This window comes from Struthio camelus, chromosome 10 (genome assembly GCF_040807025.1).
Source record: "Struthio camelus isolate bStrCam1 chromosome 10, bStrCam1.hap1, whole genome shotgun sequence".
Classification (NCBI taxonomy): Eukaryota; Metazoa; Chordata; class Aves; order Struthioniformes; family Struthionidae; genus Struthio; species Struthio camelus.
Genome location: NC_090951.1, coordinates 2449524 through 2464442, shown reverse-complemented (window position 1 = coordinate 2464442; position 14919 = coordinate 2449524). Strand labels below are relative to the sequence as shown.

Below are 14919 nucleotides of genomic sequence, written 5' to 3'. Positions count from 1 at the left end.
CCTACCAGCAGTCGCACTGAGCACTGGCACCCTCGTGCCCTACAACCCCCAGCAGAGCTGAGCTAGGCGCAGCGGCGGGGAGCAGGGGGGGGAAGTTCATTCGTTTTATTGCAACAGCAACCACAAAAGGAGGCGATAAAAAAAGGGGAGAGGCAGCGCAGCGAGCAGAGCTGCGTGCTCCCCGCAGCCCCTACAGGGCTGCGTGCCCCCCAGGGGAGCTGGGCACCCCCAGAGATTGGGGGGGGTCCCGCAGGGGCCGGGCAGCCTGGCGTCCCCCAGGGGCGCAGGGGGGAAGCGGTGCACGAGCAGCGCAGCCAGCGCGGCGGGACGGCCTGGCCTCACTCGGCCTCGACGGCGATGGGGTTCACCTGGCCTCCTGCTTCCGCCGGCGGCTTCTTGCGTGCGTCGGCGGGGGGCCGGGGCGGCGGGTTGGTGGGTGGCTGCTTGATGGTGTCACCCACGTGCGGCCGCTCCCGGGGCTTCTGCTCGATGGGCCTCCACTCCTCACCACGCACCGCCGCCTGCAAAGCCACCGAGGCTGTGAGGAGGGGAGCACGTGCCCCCACCCAGCCCCTCGCCCACGGCCAGCCCCCCAGAACAGCTCTCAGCATAGAACTGCCCTCCCCCCCCCCCACCAAAAATGACTCCTCAGCGCAAAGCCCGGACAGCCAAGTGGGTGGCACAGAGCTCAGCGGGACCCAGGCATCCTGCCGGGGGGGGGGCTTCTGCCCCAACCGCCACGCTGTGCATCCCCTCCCCACCCCAAGACTCAGCCAGGAAAAGCAAGTGGGGGACAGGCCAGGACGGACAGAGGATGCTGGCCGGGATGGATGGACAGACGGACAGAGGATGCTGGCCAGCCACCACCAGCCCAGCACTCACCAGCAAGTAGATGCCGCTCGCAATGCCCAGGCAGACGGTGCCCAGGATGGTGGAGAGGAGGAAGCCGGCGGGGACGGCCAGCCTGCATGGGGAGAGACGGCGCTCAGCGGGGCACCGCACGGCCGGCTGGCCGGTCGGGGAGGCGGGGGCTGCACCCGCAGCCCGGGGCCCACACAGACCCCTCGGCCCACTTACGCGGCGTGTAGGATGGCCCGGATGTAGTAATTCCTTGTGAGGGGCCCGAACACCTTCACCACAGCCGTCATGTACTTCTGGCCACTGTACGGGAAGATAGAGTGACACAGAGGGGTCAGGCCGGCACTCAGCGCTGAGAGACCCCCTCCCAGGACCTCCCTCTCGCATTGACCCATCCCCATGCTCCCTCATAGCTGCCCTCCTGCACCCCCCATTGATACCAGCACCCCAGGAAACCTGCCTGCAGGATCTGGCCCTGCTCATGTCAGCAAATTGCCCAGGTCAGAAAGCCTGGAAGAAGCTGTTCCCAGCCATCTCCATGCCCCTCTCCTGACCGTGCACCCTCTGATGCTGTGGGGGCCTTTTACCAGGACCCCAAATTCCCAGTGCCAGGGGGGCAGCACCTACCATCTCTCCATGGTGGAGCCCTTTTTCCGCTTGCTCCTGGGGTATTCGAGTAGGCAGACGAAGACGCCTGCTGCGCTGAGGTGGGGGCAGCGTCAAGGAAAGGGATGCTCAGGGTCTGCAGGCCACGATTAGGGGCATCACCATCACTGGAAAAAGCGGGGTGGGGGGGGAGGGCTGGAGCAGGGTGCGTGACACAGGGACAAAGCCATGCAGGGGCAGCAGAGAGTGGACCAGCACCCCCCACCCCCACCCTCATCATCCCCAGGTAATGGGGCCAGCACCCCCAGCCTCCCAGGGAAGTTTTGCAGAAACGTGAAGGTCATGATGCACTTTCAGGACCTGCAGGAAAAGAGCCATTTGGGACAAGAAAATGGTGATTTTGGAAAAGAAACTTGTAAAGAAGAGGAACTTGGGAAAAGAAAGTGAAAGTAAAGGCTACTTGCTATGCTCCAGCAACTCATCCCTGTCTGGCTCCCCTGCAAACAGCCCGGCCGGTCCTCAGCATCACCTCCGGAAGGATACATGGCGTACGCCGCGAAATACCAGCCCTTGAACTGCCCTGCCACGGCCACGATCCCTCCGGTCAACATAACTGCGGGGACACAGCAGGGTCAGCCAGGCAGGCTACGTCCTGTGGCCCAGCAGGGCCCTGCCCCGGGGACCTCTGCCATGCCGGACCCCCTCTGGTTTGAGCGAGGGGAATTGCAGGACTCTGGGGAGAGGTTTTTTTTTTTCCCCGGCGACTGCACACCTCCGCCCATGAGCTTTGCTCCACTCCCAGCTGCCTTGTACAGACAGGACGCCCGGAAAGAGGAGGAAGAGGAGGCTCTAGTCCTGCTAATCCCCAGGCTGGATGGGACTTTCCCAGGCCGTCCTGGGCAGCATCACACCTCCTGCTTGCACCGCCCTGGAAAACCCCGCCAGCCTCATGGGACCCAGCACCCCTTGGTCACGCCACGGCCGGCGCCAAGGGAGCAGCACTGGCGCCGCGGGGCCAGCGCGGAGGCAGGCAGGCCCCGCACGTCCCCGCTTTCGCATACTGACAGCTTCCCCTCGGCCACGAGGCCGTGCCCTACCCCGCTCGCCCGGCTGCCCGACGCAGCCGAAGGACGAGGGCTGGCGGACGACAGATGCACCCCGAGACCCAGACGGAGCAGGGTGCCCGTTTCCTGGGCTGGGTGACGCCGGCAGCTCGGCCCCCGCGGCAAGGAGGAAGCCGCCCGCCTGGGCCAGGGAGCACGGAGCGAAGGCGGCGACGCTCCCCGTGCCAAGGCCGCCCCATCCCGCCGCCCTCCTGCCCGTCGGGCTCCCAGGCGGTGACTCGTCCCCCAAGCAGAGGGCGAAGGCGGCTCGGAGGGACGCGGCTTGGCGGCCCCTGCGCTTCCTCAGCGCCTTCCACCCCCAAGGCCCACCCAGGGCGACTGACTTCTCCACGGGGTTCAGTTACGACAACTGAGCGCAACGGGCTGGAGGGGAAAGAGAGAGGCTCCAGCCCGGCGACCCCACGGGCGGGAGGGCTGGGGGCTTCCTCAAGCCGTCAGCAGCCGCTGGAGGCTCCAGCGGAGCAAGGGCCCAAGCGCTCACGCCCCCGGCGAGGGCCGGGGCCGGCAGGGAGCCCCGGAGCCCCCTCCCCACGCCGGGCAACCCGGGCCTGGCCCCGGCCCCCCCCCGCCCCGCACACTCACTGAGCCCGGCCGCCAGCGCCTGCTCGTTAGCCCACATGGCCCACTCGATCTGCCCCATGGCCCGGTTCGGCCCGGTTCGGCCCGGCCTGGCCCCGCTCGGCTCGGCTCGGCCGCGGCGGAAGCGGCGCGCTACAATGTAGCCGAGCGGCTGCCCCGCCCCGCCCCCTCCGCGACGCCCCGCCCCCGGCCCCGCCCCCCCACGGGGCAGTGGAGGAACGCGCCGGGGGGGGGGGGACGGGGCAGCCCCACGGCCCCCTCGGCTCTCCCGCGACCGCACCAGTACACCCCGAAACACGGCTGCAGATGGGAAAAACCTCTATTTGTTCACAAAAGAGTAAAAACCAGGCCCGGGGGGGGGGGGGGCACATCCTGCCCCGGGGGAGGGGGCTTTGCAGCAGGTCACAGGGCACCAAGCCCAAGGGGCAGCGCGCGGCCAAGCTCCGTCCTTGCCCCGTCTCCCTGGAGGGGCTATGGGCACGGCCGGACCCCCCCAAACTGCCGTCCGGCGCGGCCATCCGGCGCGGCGTCACCACGAACGCGGCCCCACGGCGGGGGGCTCAGGCGCTGCCTCGGGGCAGCCCGTCGGCCCCCAGGAGGTGCTGGCTGGGGTCGTCCAGGAGCTGGGGTCCGGGGCCGGGCTGGGGGCAAGGAGAGGTGTTAGTGGGGAGCCGGGGCTGTTCCCGCCGGGGATCCCCGCTCCAGGCCGTGGGACAGCCAGCCCCGGGGACGGCACCTGGGAATCCTGTCCCCAAAAAGGCCACCCCGTTCGGCAGCCCAGCCTGGGCCGGCACTGCGGGACCACCCCTGGGGATGGGGACGGGGCCCCCTGGCCTACCCGGCCCCCCGCGTACCTTGGTGTGCAGGATGTACCGAAGGGCCCCCGGCACCGGCTCCTGGACCACGGCCGTGAGCAGCTCCTCCGCCGGCGAGGCCGAGCCCACCGGCAGCCCTTGCAGGAACCTGCCGGCACGGCCGAGCGCTCAGCCCCACGCCGCAGCACCCGTCCCCCAGCACGGGGGCCCCGGGGTGACCCACGGCGGGCAGGGCTCGCAGCCCCCAGCCCCTGGGACCCCAGCTCTCCCCCAGCCTCACCGGGAGCCCCGACAGCACTTACTGGTCCCCGTTGGGCGCCGGAGGGAAGCTGCGTTTCACCACCTCCACGAACTCCGCCACGGTGTCGGCCAGCGTGAAGATCACAGCGTTGGGGCCGGCGTCAAAAGTGTAGGCCACCTGCAAGGGGCGGGAGGGTGGGCACCAGCGCCACGGGGCGGGGGGGAGCCCTGGCGCCGGCCCGTGCCGGCCACCTCCTACCTTGGTGCGGCCGTGGTGGGCGTTGTAGCGGTGGGCCAGGGCGATGAGGCGGCGCGAGACGTCGTCGAGGTAGAAGATGGGGGGGAAGGTGTCGAGGCAGGTGGCGTGGAACTGGTTGCTGTCCCGCATGGTGAGCTGGCCGAAGGCCTCGAAGTCCCGCTCGCGGATGTGCTGTGCCATGCGGGCGATGCGCTCCGGCACCAGGGCCTCCGCGCGGTGCTGCGGCGACACGCGGGCCGGGGTCAGCCGTGGCGCCAGCCGCCGCCCCCCGTCCCCGGTTTCGGGGCTGTTCTCAGCCCATCGCCCCCTCGGCTGCACTAGGGCCACGGCAGCGGGTTGCACCCTGCTCCCTCCCAGGGTTGGATCCAAGGGCACTGCCGAGGCCGAGGCGCCACGCTGAGCCCCACGGCCCCCCCTCTGCCCAGGGCAGTGCCCTCCATCCACGCCAGCCCCCCAGCAAGAATTAAAAATACCACCCAAGGGAGACGTGACCCCAACCCACCACAGGACCGGGATGCAGGGAGCTGCCCCGGGGGGCAGGACGGGCCCTGGCATCCCGGCCCCCTACCTTGAGCAAGGGGCTGGTGTCCACGCTGGTCTGCATCCCCGCGGTGCTGCCCACCTGCTTCTTCTCCGCGCTGACCTGGCGCATGGGGGGCAGGCGGTGGGACACGCGGCACCCTGAGCCCCCAGCCCCAATCCCCACCACGGGGATCCCAGACCCCGGCACCGCGCTGGCGGCTGCCCCCAGCCTCGCGCAGGGTCTGCAGGGGGAGCAGGCACCCCGGGGGCCGGGGCTGGGGTGTTCTCAGCACCCTCTCTCCAAACCACGACGAGCCCCGCGAAGGTGGGCACGGGGACAGCCCGCCTCCCCAGCCCCTCACCACCAGCACGAGGATCCTGAGCTCCGGCCAGTGCGTCTCGGGTGCCACTTGCTGCGCCACGCTGTCCTTCCCGTCCGGCCGCTCGCCCTTGTGCCACTGCACGAAGCCCCCGAACATGCTGCGGCAGGCGCTGCCCGAGCCCTGGCGTGCCACCTCCGAGAGCTCGCCCTCCACGCCGTACAGCTGAGCCAGGGCGTACACTGCGGGCACGGCCGCGCGTCAGCCCCAGCGCCCCGGGGCCGCCTGCCGGCCCGGCCCGGCCCGACCCGACCCGCACCCCGGCGCCGGCGCGCGCTCACCCAGGCAGGCGTAGCCGGCTGCCGACGACGCCAGGCCGGCTGCCGTGGGGAAGTCGTTCGCCGTGGCGATGTGGATCTTGTAGGCCAGGCTGAGCGGGGCCGTGTCCTCGGCGGTGTCACCGCCACGGCGCTTCCGGGCCAGGCGCCGCACTGAGATGGCACAGAAGTCGTCGTGGGGGGGGGGTTTAGGCCTCGGGAACGGGGAGGGACGGGGACGGCGAGGCAGGTTTGTACGGTGCCGCGCCTGGGCACCGTCGCTCTCCCCTCCCAGCCTGCTCACGGGGCAGGGTCTGCCCCCTTTCCCTGGGGAAACCGAGGCACGGGAGGGCACTCACCTTCCCGCAGGCAGGACTGCAGCCGGGGGTGCCCCACGTCAGCCTCCTCCCCGTTCAGCCACAGCCGGTCCTCCTTGAAGTCCCGGCTGATGGCAGCGGTGGTGGTGGTCTTCAGCTGGCCGGGGGGCAAAGGACGCTGAGCAGGCGCAGGGAGGGGCTGGGGCAGCCCGCAGCCCCCCAAGGGCGCCAGCGGCCCGTCCTGCAAACCCAGAGTCGCCCGGCCGCAGGGCGGCGTCGCGCACCCAAGGATGAGGCGGGGAAGGCAGAAAGGCCAGGAGAGGCAGGCAAAACGGGGGCTGAACGCCAAAATCCCACACCTTCCCGCAGCTCCGGGCAGCGCCAAAGGCTGTCAGGCTGGGCCACGGCGCGGCGAGTCCGACCGCCCAGCCAGCCGCCCCCGGCCCCGGCAGCAAACGAGCCCCCGTTCCCTGCGAGCGCCACGTCCCTGGTGCCGTGTGAGCTCCTGCACCCGGCTTCTGCCCGCCAAGAAGGACCCCTGCTCTGAGCCAGGCCCCCCACCTCGCCGTGCCAACCTGGTCCTGGTGCAGCGTCACGCTCAGCGAGGAGTTGATGGGCAGGATCAGGTCGCTGTCCCGCTTGCCCCCTGCAAGAGACGCGCGGGTGGGGTGCGCGTGGGGGCCTGGTGCCAGCCCGTGCTGCTCGTGCCCTCCCGCTCCGGGCCGAACCGGCTGCCACGGGGCTGGCACGGCACGGCACGGCACGGCCTCTCGCCCTCCTCGGTGAAGGCTGGCGCAAGCCGGCGCCTTTGGGGCTCGCTGGAGCCCGCTGCAGGGGAGCGATGGGAGCCCACCGGCAAGGGCTTTGCTCCTGCCGTCCTCGAGCCCATCCAGGCAGCCGCCCCATGGACGTGCCCACCTCCTCAGGGGTCCCAGCTCGGGGGGGGGGGGTTCCCCAGGGATTTAGGGGAGGGGGAAACCCTGGAGAGTCACAGCCCTGGGGACAGCCCAGGGGACCGACGGGTCCCGGGGGCCCTTCTGGGATGACACAACCCGCTGCGGTTTCTGCATCGCCCCACAGCGAGGGGCAGCCCCCGTGCTCGCCCCGGTGCTGAGCCCCGCCGTGCTCGGGGCCCTGCAGGCAGCTCTGCCCCGGCCCCCGGGGCAAGGAGGGGTCCGCGCCGGGGGGCGGGACGCTCGGGTACTCACAGTACTTGATGACAGCTATGTTGACAGGGGCCGTGCAGGTGACCATGGTGAGAGCCTTGTCCTCGGACATGGTGGCGACCCGTCCCCGGCCACGCACTCAGCTCGGGGACACGACCCGAGCCCCGGCAGCACCAACCCAGGCTGGGTGCAAAGCCCCGGGCAAGCGCTCGGCTTGGCCCCCAAGCAAGACCCGGCCCCCGAGCAGCCCCAGCACCCCCGCACCGACGGGGCAGGATCGGGCCGGGCCAGCCCCGCTCCCGGCCTCGGACCACCCACGTGCCGGCGCCGCGCAACACTGTAGCGAGCTGCCGTCACCCCATTGGCTGGCGCCACCGCGGCCGGCCCCGGGCGCCCAATAGCCTCGATCGGACCACGGGCGCTGGCCACGCCCCGCAGTCCCCCGCCCGGAACGTCAGGGCCGCCCCGGTTTCCCCCGCCGGAGGGCTTTGGGCCGCGCGCAAGGCGGAGGGGGAGCGAGGCCGCGGGGCGCGCGCGGCGCCATGTCCGTGCCCGGAGCGCGGCACTGCGCATGCGCCGCCCCTGCCCGCCGTGACACCGTGGGGGGTGGGGGGGCGTGAGCCAATCCCAGTGCTCCCAGTGCTCCCAGTGCCCAGGGTTCCCCTATGGCCTCCAGTTCCCCCAGCCCTCCCAGGGCTCAGTACCCCCTGTGATCCCAATACCCGGTGCCCCCAGTGCTCCCAGTATCCACTGCCCCCAGTATCCCCCAATGCCTCCATTGCTCCCACTACCTACTGCCCCCAGTGCTCCCACTGTTCCCAATGCTCCCAGTACCCACTGCGCCCAGTGTTCCCAGTGCCCCCACTTCCCCCAGTGCCCCCATTGCCCCCAGTTCCCCCAGTGCTCCCAGTGCCCCCACCTCTCCCCTTGCCCCCAGTGCCCCCATTGCCCCCAGTGCCTCCATTGCCCCTAGTGCCCTCACTTTCCCCAGTGCCCCCAGTGTTCCCAGTGCCCCCACTTTTCCCCTTGCCCCCATTGCCCTCAGTGCCCTCAGTGCCCCCAGTGCCCCTAGTGCCCCCACTTTCCCCAGTGCTCCCAGTGTTCCCAGTGCCCCCACTTTTCCCCTTGCCCCCATTGTCCCCATTGTCCCCAGTGCCCCCAGTGTTCCCAGTGCCCCCACTTTCCCCAGTGCTCCCAGTGTTCCCAGTGCCCCCACTTTCCCCATTGCCCCTATTGCCCTCAGTGCCCCCATTGCCCGCAGTGCCCCCACTTTCCCCAGTGCCCCCAGTGTTCCCAGTGCCCCCAGTGCCCCGACTTTCCCCAGTGCCCCCAGTGTTCCCAGTGCCCCCAGTGCTCCCATTGTCCCCAGTGCCCCGTGCCCACGCTCCAGGGCTTCCCCCAGCCCGGGGACACCCCGCGCGGGGCCGCGGCCGCCGGCCGCCCAGGGCACGCGCCCCGGCGTATTTTTATGCACCGGTCACTCGCAGCGGAAAATATTCCGCAGCTCGTCGTGCTGGGGAGGGGGGGGACGCGCACGCCTGGCCCCCGGCGACCCACAGAGCCCCCCGCGCCGCCCAAAATAGCCCCGGGGGCACCGCGGCGCGGGAACCTCCGCCGGAGCCGCGCCGGGCAGCGGCGCTTGCCGGGGGCGCGGGGCACCGTGCCCGGCCCCTCCGCGTCCCCCCCCCACCCCAACCCACCACCACCCCGGGATATTTATAGGCTTTTTCCATGGGCGGGAGGCGAGGGGAAAACACGCGGGCTATTTTGGCGCTGCGGATTCTTTCCCCCCGGCCGCCCGGGACAGGTGCGAAGCCGCATTTAGCCGGGCAGAGCCGCAAATAGAGCCGAGTTTACAATACAGCTTCCTTTCGGCATCTGCCGCTATTTATAAGCCGGCCGAGAAGCCCCCCCCCCCCAAACCAACCACCGGCGCTGCCCCAAACATCGCTATTAGCGCCGCGCTCCCGGGCGCTTTCGGCCGGGCCGGTGGAGGTGACGTGGTGGGGGGGGAGCAGCTTAGCCGGGATGCGGCGTGCGCGCCGCCGCGGGGCTCCCGGCCGCGGGAGCTCGTCCCGCTCGGTGGCCGTCCCCGGCCGCCCAGCGAGGAAAGCCGGGGCAGGCGGTGGCGGCGGCGGGGGCAAGCGAGCGAGCGGGGGCCGGGGCCGAGCCGCTCACCGGCCCGCGGGCCGCTCGGGTTACATCCCGCGCTCAGCAAAAACCCAATATCCCCTGCTGCTATTTTTAGGACCGGCGGCAGCACCGGGGTTGGCACCCCGCTTGCCACCGAAAGGCAACCGGAGGGTGCGCCGGTGGGGCGCTGGCGCTGCTGCCGGCGCGGGGCACGGTCCCCCGGCGTCCCCGCCGCCCTTGGCCAAGCCGGACCGTCTCTCCAGAGCCGGCAATGCCCCCGGGCCCCCCGAGATGCCCAGCCGAGCCGGGCCGAGCCGTCGAGCGCCGGCTCAGCCCGCCGGGGCTGGCAGGGCACGAGGATCTCAGCCCCGGGGATGCTCCCAGCGCCGGGCAATAAGGGACCGTCTCTGGGCTCAGGTCCACAGCGTTCGGCTCCGCTTTTAATTACTTCTGCAATTCAACGTCTAGGAAGCCGAGGCGGCGCCGGCGGCGGCCCCGGAGACCTCGCAGCCGGCAGCGCGGGCGGCAAGGGGCTCGGGCGCTGCGTCCTCCAGCCCGGCCCGGCACGAAGCTCCGCAGCCAAGACGGTGCCGCGGCCGGCCAGCGGCGGGGAGGCAGCCGCGGGGCTTCGGCGGCCGGCTCGGACCCGCGGGGCCCCCGTCCGGCTGCTCCCGCGTCCCTCCTCGGGGCACGGTGCGGGCAGGCGTGCGGCGGCGGCTCAGGACGCGGCACAGCACCCGCCGTCCTCGTGCCGGGCCAGCAGCGACATGCGGGAGAAGGTCTTGGAGCAGGCGCGGCACTGGTACTTCTTGACGTCGGAGTGGGTCTGGAGGTGGGCGCGCAGGTTGGAGCGGTCGGCGAAGGCCCGGCTGCAGTGGGGGCAGGCGTAGGGCTTCTCTCCTGCGGGACACCCCAACCCGGAGATCGGGCTCATAGGGCGGCTCTGCCCCCCCCCCCCCAAAACCCCTCTGCTTGGCCGGCTGAGGCTGGTGACCTCTGGCCACGGCCCGGACCGTGGCGCGTCCCCTCCGCGGTGACCTGCGTCGTGTGCGCGCAGCCCTGACCCACATGGTGTGTGCACAGCCCCAGCCTGCATCGCGTGTGAGCAGCCTCGACCCGTATCATGTATGCACAGCCCTGATCCGCGTTGCATGTGCACAGCCCTGACCTGCATCATGTGTGCTCGGCCCCGACTCGCATTGCGTGTGCACAGCCCCGACCTCCATCACATGTGCACAGCCCCGACCTGCACCGCGTGTGCACAGCCCCGACCTCCATCACATGTGCACAGCCCCGACCTGCACCGCGTGTGCACAGCCCCGACCTCCATCACATGTGCACAGCCCCGACCTCCATCACATGTGCACAGCCCTGACCCGCATCACGTGTGCACAGCCCCAACCTGCACTGTGCATGCACAGCCCGGACCTGCACCGCGTGTGCACAGCACTAACCCGCACTGCACGTGCACAGCCCCGACCTGCATCACATGTGCACAGCCCCAGCCCGCGTCGCGCCTGCTCCCAGCCCGGGCACTCCCCTCCGCTCTCGGGGTGCGCCTGCCTCCGGGCATCCCAGCCTTGCTCTGGAGCTAGGACACCTGCGCCGGCAGGGCTTTATGCATCTGAGGCACTTCGCAGGCTCTGCTTGGCCTCCACGGCCTAATTACAGAGGGGAAACTGAGGCACAGGGGCATGCTGTGGCCTGGCGTGGAAGACAGGGAAGTGGGAAGCCCTCCAGGGTCTCCAGCACAGCAGGGCAGCGCTGCCCTTGGGCCCAGCCTGCACCCTGGCCAGACCCGGCACAGGACCCCCACCTGCACCCACCCCAGGCAGGTCCCTCCCGACGAAGGAGCGATGCCGAACCCCCAGGATGGCGCTTTTGCATCGCGCAGAGCCGCCGGCGGGCCCCGCCGCCCCCGAGCCCTCGGCCGCGGCGGGCGCATCCCTACCTGTGTGGGTGCGGATGTGCCCCTGGAGCAGCCAGGGCCGGGAGAAGGCTTTGCCGCAGATCTTGCAGACGCAGGGCAGCGTGTGCGTGCGGATGTGCATCTTCAGGGCGCCCAGGCTGCCGTACGCCTTCTCGCAGTACTTGCAGCTGAAACACCGGCGGCTCTGCAGGTCGCGGGGCGGCTGCCGCCGGCGCCCCGGCCCCGGGAAGGGGCGGCAGGGCTTGGGGCAAGCCAGGCGCCCCAGGGCCTCGGCCGCCCCGCCGCAGCCGCCCCGCAGCCCCTCCGGCGCCACCGGCCTCCGCCGCGGCAGGTTCAGGATCTGGTTGTCCTTCAGGGGCGTCCCCGAGCCCCGGGCGCCCGCCGAGCCGGCGCCGGCGGAGCCCTTGGCCTCGGCGGGCAGCGGCAGGGAGAAGCGGGCGAAGAGGGAGCCGCGGTCCCGGGGGCGGGCGGCATCGCAGGCGGCGGCGGCGGGGGGGCCGGCGGGCGGCCGGAGGACGGGGACCAGCAGCCCCCCGCACGAGTCACACGCGCCGTCGACGTCTGCGGGAGCAGAGGAGGGACGGAGGGCGTCAGCCCTCGCCGCCGCGGCCCGGCCGCACGCCGATGCCCCGTTGGCCAGCCCCCCCACCCCGGGTGTATGCTGGGTCGCCCCTCCGCTCCATCTCCCCCTGCCCGCTGCAAAACACAGCGAAAGCAGCCCCGAAAGCGGGAGCGTGGCAGCCACAAAGCTTCGGTGCCTGCTGGGGCCCCGCTCACGCCTGCGGCCGGCCGTGCCCGCCAACCCGGCACCCCCCCGGCGCCGCGGGACGCCCGCCAGCAAGGAGCACCGGGGATGTTCGAGGGGAGGGTCCCGCGCCCCCCGAGCCCCTCGGGGAACCTGCCCCCCTCGCCAGCACCTGGGTTCGCCCCGCGCCATGGGGGTCCGTCTGCCCGCGCCCCCGCGGGGAGGTGGGTGCGGGTTTAGGTGCCCGTCAGGAGCGGAGCGAGACGGGGCTGGCCGGGTCGCCCGGGGGGAGCCGACAGCGCGGGGGCATGCGGGGGGACCCCAGGCACGTTGGCGCGGGGCATCGCCCCGAAGGCGCCCCCGGTGACGGCCGGTGCGCCCAGTGGCCAGGGGCAGCCGGGGGACGGGGGCGGCCGGAGCGGGGCGGGCAGTGCCTTACCGTGAGCGCGCGTGTCCAGCTGGCCGTAGTTGGGGATGCGAGTGCTGGAGGGCTTCTTCACCAGGAAGGAGCGGGGCATGGCCGGAGCGGCAGGACGGATGGAGAAGGCAGGGGCGGGCAGGGCACGGCGCCCGGGCAGGGGCCGGCGGCACGGCCGGACGAGGCAGGGCCAGGCCAGGCAGGGCCAGGCAGGCGAGCGCCGTGTCCCCGCGCCGCTGGGACACCCAGCAGGTGCCCTAAGGCCCCGGGCTCATTAGCATGGGCAGCCCTCGGGGCAGCCCCCGGGCCAACCGCGGCCCGAGGGCTGGCCTTGGCCGCCGGCACGCCCCGCTGCAGGTGCAAGGGCCGGCGGCGGGGACAGCCGTGACCCCCGGCCATGCCGTCCCCCAGCTCGGCCGCCGTGGCCCCCGGCGGGCTCCCGCTGGCCCGTGGCACCGCCGGCTGGTGTGCAGCCGCGAGGGCCAGGCGCCGGCGGGGGTGCCCGGCCGTGCCGCCCTGGGTCCCCGCCGCCGCGTCCTCCCAGCCCAGGCGAGAGCCTCGGCCGGGCGGTTGGGCGAGGGCCCCCGAGCAGATAAGGTCGCTCCTCAATGTTATCAGCCCTGGCCATTGTGTCCCCGAGCCTTTTACAGCCCCCCCCCCCCTCCCCGGGCGATAGCGGGGGGCAACGTGTGCTCGGGCAGGAGCCGCGCTCCGGCCGGCGCCTGCTGCGTGGTGCCGCCTCGCGGGACCCCCCGGCCCCCCGCGAAGCGCGCGAGGGCGCCCAGCTCCCGCGAGCCCTGGCGGCTGAGCTGCGTCGGCCCCCCGCGGGGAGCCACGGGGGACCCTCGGGGAGGACAGGGCCGCGCGCCCGGCCCAGGGCGAGAGCGGGTCCCTGCGGCTGTGCCACCCCGAGCGCCCGGCTCCGGACCCCCTCCGACGCGCCCTGCGCCCTGCAGCGTGTCAGGACGGAGAGCTGGGGGTTTCCAGCCCCCGGGGGATCCAACCAGGGCCCCCCATCTAGGCTAAAACCCTGCTGGTTGCCCCCGCTCAGCGGTGGGAGATGCGAGCAGGACCGATGCCGCGCAGCCGGGCTCAGCCCCAGGCCCCGGGCACTGGCACAAAGGCAGTCGCGCGGGACTCCAGCGCCCGCAAAACACGTCCTCGGGCAGAGCAGGGTCTGGGACCCCCGGGGAGCCCCGAGGACCTGGCGGCTCCCAGGCAGCGCTGGACACGACGGCATATGGATGCACAGGTGAGGCCAAACCAGGCTGCCGTCTCTGTCCCCACCCTGGGCAGCGGGCAGGAAGGAGACCTGTTTCAACAAGGATTTTTCCGAGAAACGGGAATGCAAACCCAGCAGCCTTGCGAGGGCCCTGTAAGGCACAGAGCCACAAGGAGCGATGCAGGGTGCCGAAGGGCTGTTTTTCACCCTGAGCAGCATCTCCGAGACGCTGCCTGCTCTGTGCAGGGCTGGTTTGACCCCAGCTACACATCCACCACCTGTACGCGGCCCGGCTCGTACCCCAAGCTCACCTCCAGCAGAGATTGGCACTGGCGTCGGGCTCCGGCCACGGTCATCTGGATGGTCCTTGGGAATCGCCAGAGAGGTCTCTCCCACCCTCGGGATCGGCAGCAAGAAGTCTGGCCTGACCATAGCTATTGGGGGTGAAATCCAGCCTCCCTCTGGGGGGTCACCAGCGGCTGCTCGCAGCTCCGTAGCCGGCACAAGGCCGGTCCTGCTCAGCCCACCCCAGCTCCATCACCCAGCTGGGACCTATGTCCGGCCACGTCCAGGGTGTTTGCTCGTCCTGTGGATGAAGGGGCCGTGCAGAGCCAGCCTGGTCCGGCTGGGCTGTGTCCCTGGGGAACCCCAACAGCCTTGCAGAGCTAGGACATCTCCTGGGGTCGCCTAGAGGAGAAACACTCCATGTGCTTTCCCAGAGAGGCTTTGGGGATGGCACGTGGTGCCAAGGACCCATGGCGCCAAGGACCCATGGCTACAGGGGTCCTCCCCTGCATGCCCAGGACTGGGGTGCCAGAGAGGAGGGCACAACTGCGGGCAACAGCACACGCTGCTGGGGGCAAAGTGCAGACGCTTGAGCCCCGCTGGGGTTTGGGGGCCAACCATGGGACACTTGCCAGGCGGGCTCCCAGGAGGCAGGGGGATCCCTCCCAACACAGCAGCACACTCCAGCTTTGGCAACTCCACCACGAGAGAAGGGACCCAGTGCCACCGAGACAGGGGCGAGCCAGAGATAAGCCTCTGGGAGATAAGGGCAAGCATTGTCGGGGAGTCAATGGCAGGGAGGGCACCGAAAACCTGGGAGGGAGGAGGGCCCCGGTGATGAAACCGCATTGCCAAACCCCTCGCGGACACCCCCGCCATTATCGTGAGCAGTTAATGAGTCAGGGGATGAAGCTGTAAAGATGAGTCTTCTGTTTGAGAAGGGAGCAACCGAGATAACCGATGTGGTGGGCCATGCACCTCCCTCCTGCGCCCTGCCGGGCTGGAGCCAAGCGCTCCCCTCCGAGCGGCGACAGGTTGGACACCTGCGGCCACGGCCCAGGCA

The 14919-nt window shown here is 71.3% G+C and overlaps 3 protein-coding genes across 4 annotated transcripts; all 3 read right to left on the bottom strand.

The window, feature by feature from the left end:
• Positions 1-90: 90 nt before the first annotated feature.
• CYBA (cytochrome b-245 alpha chain) lies at positions 91-3350 on the bottom strand. 2 transcript variants are annotated; one of them, XM_068956353.1, is made up of 6 exons: positions 3171-3350; positions 2008-2077; positions 1486-1560; positions 1078-1161; positions 883-964; positions 91-521 (listed from the first exon to the last, which is right to left on the bottom strand). In XM_068956353.1, the coding sequence occupies exons 1-6, from the start codon at positions 3226-3228 to the stop codon at positions 339-341; spliced, it is 552 nt and encodes a 183-aa protein (XP_068812454.1). In that variant the 5' UTR covers positions 3229-3350; the 3' UTR covers positions 91-338. The 2 variants fall into 2 exon arrangements, with proteins under 2 accessions (XP_068812454.1, XP_068812455.1); XM_068956354.1 differs by lacking the exon at positions 3171-3350 and adding an exon at positions 2237-2899.
• Positions 3351-3472: 122 nt separating this feature from the next.
• On the bottom strand, positions 3473-7689 carry MVD (mevalonate diphosphate decarboxylase). Its single transcript, XM_068956351.1, has 10 exons — positions 7166-7689; positions 6533-6603; positions 6000-6114; positions 5665-5814; positions 5366-5565; positions 5050-5124; positions 4482-4700; positions 4285-4400; positions 4022-4130; positions 3473-3808 (listed from the first exon to the last, which is right to left on the bottom strand). The coding sequence occupies exons 1-10, from the start codon at positions 7233-7235 to the stop codon at positions 3728-3730; spliced, it is 1206 nt and encodes a 401-aa protein (XP_068812452.1). The 5' UTR covers positions 7236-7689; the 3' UTR covers positions 3473-3727.
• A 1983-nt stretch (positions 7690-9672) lies between these two features.
• On the bottom strand, positions 9673-12573 carry SNAI3 (snail family transcriptional repressor 3). The gene is made up of 3 exons (XM_068956029.1): positions 12371-12573; positions 11208-11747; positions 9673-10156 (listed from the first exon to the last, which is right to left on the bottom strand). Exons 1-3 carry the CDS (start codon positions 12447-12449, stop codon positions 9975-9977), a joined length of 801 nt encoding a protein of 266 aa, XP_068812130.1. The 5' UTR covers positions 12450-12573; the 3' UTR covers positions 9673-9974.
• Positions 12574-14919: the final 2346 nt, after the last annotated feature.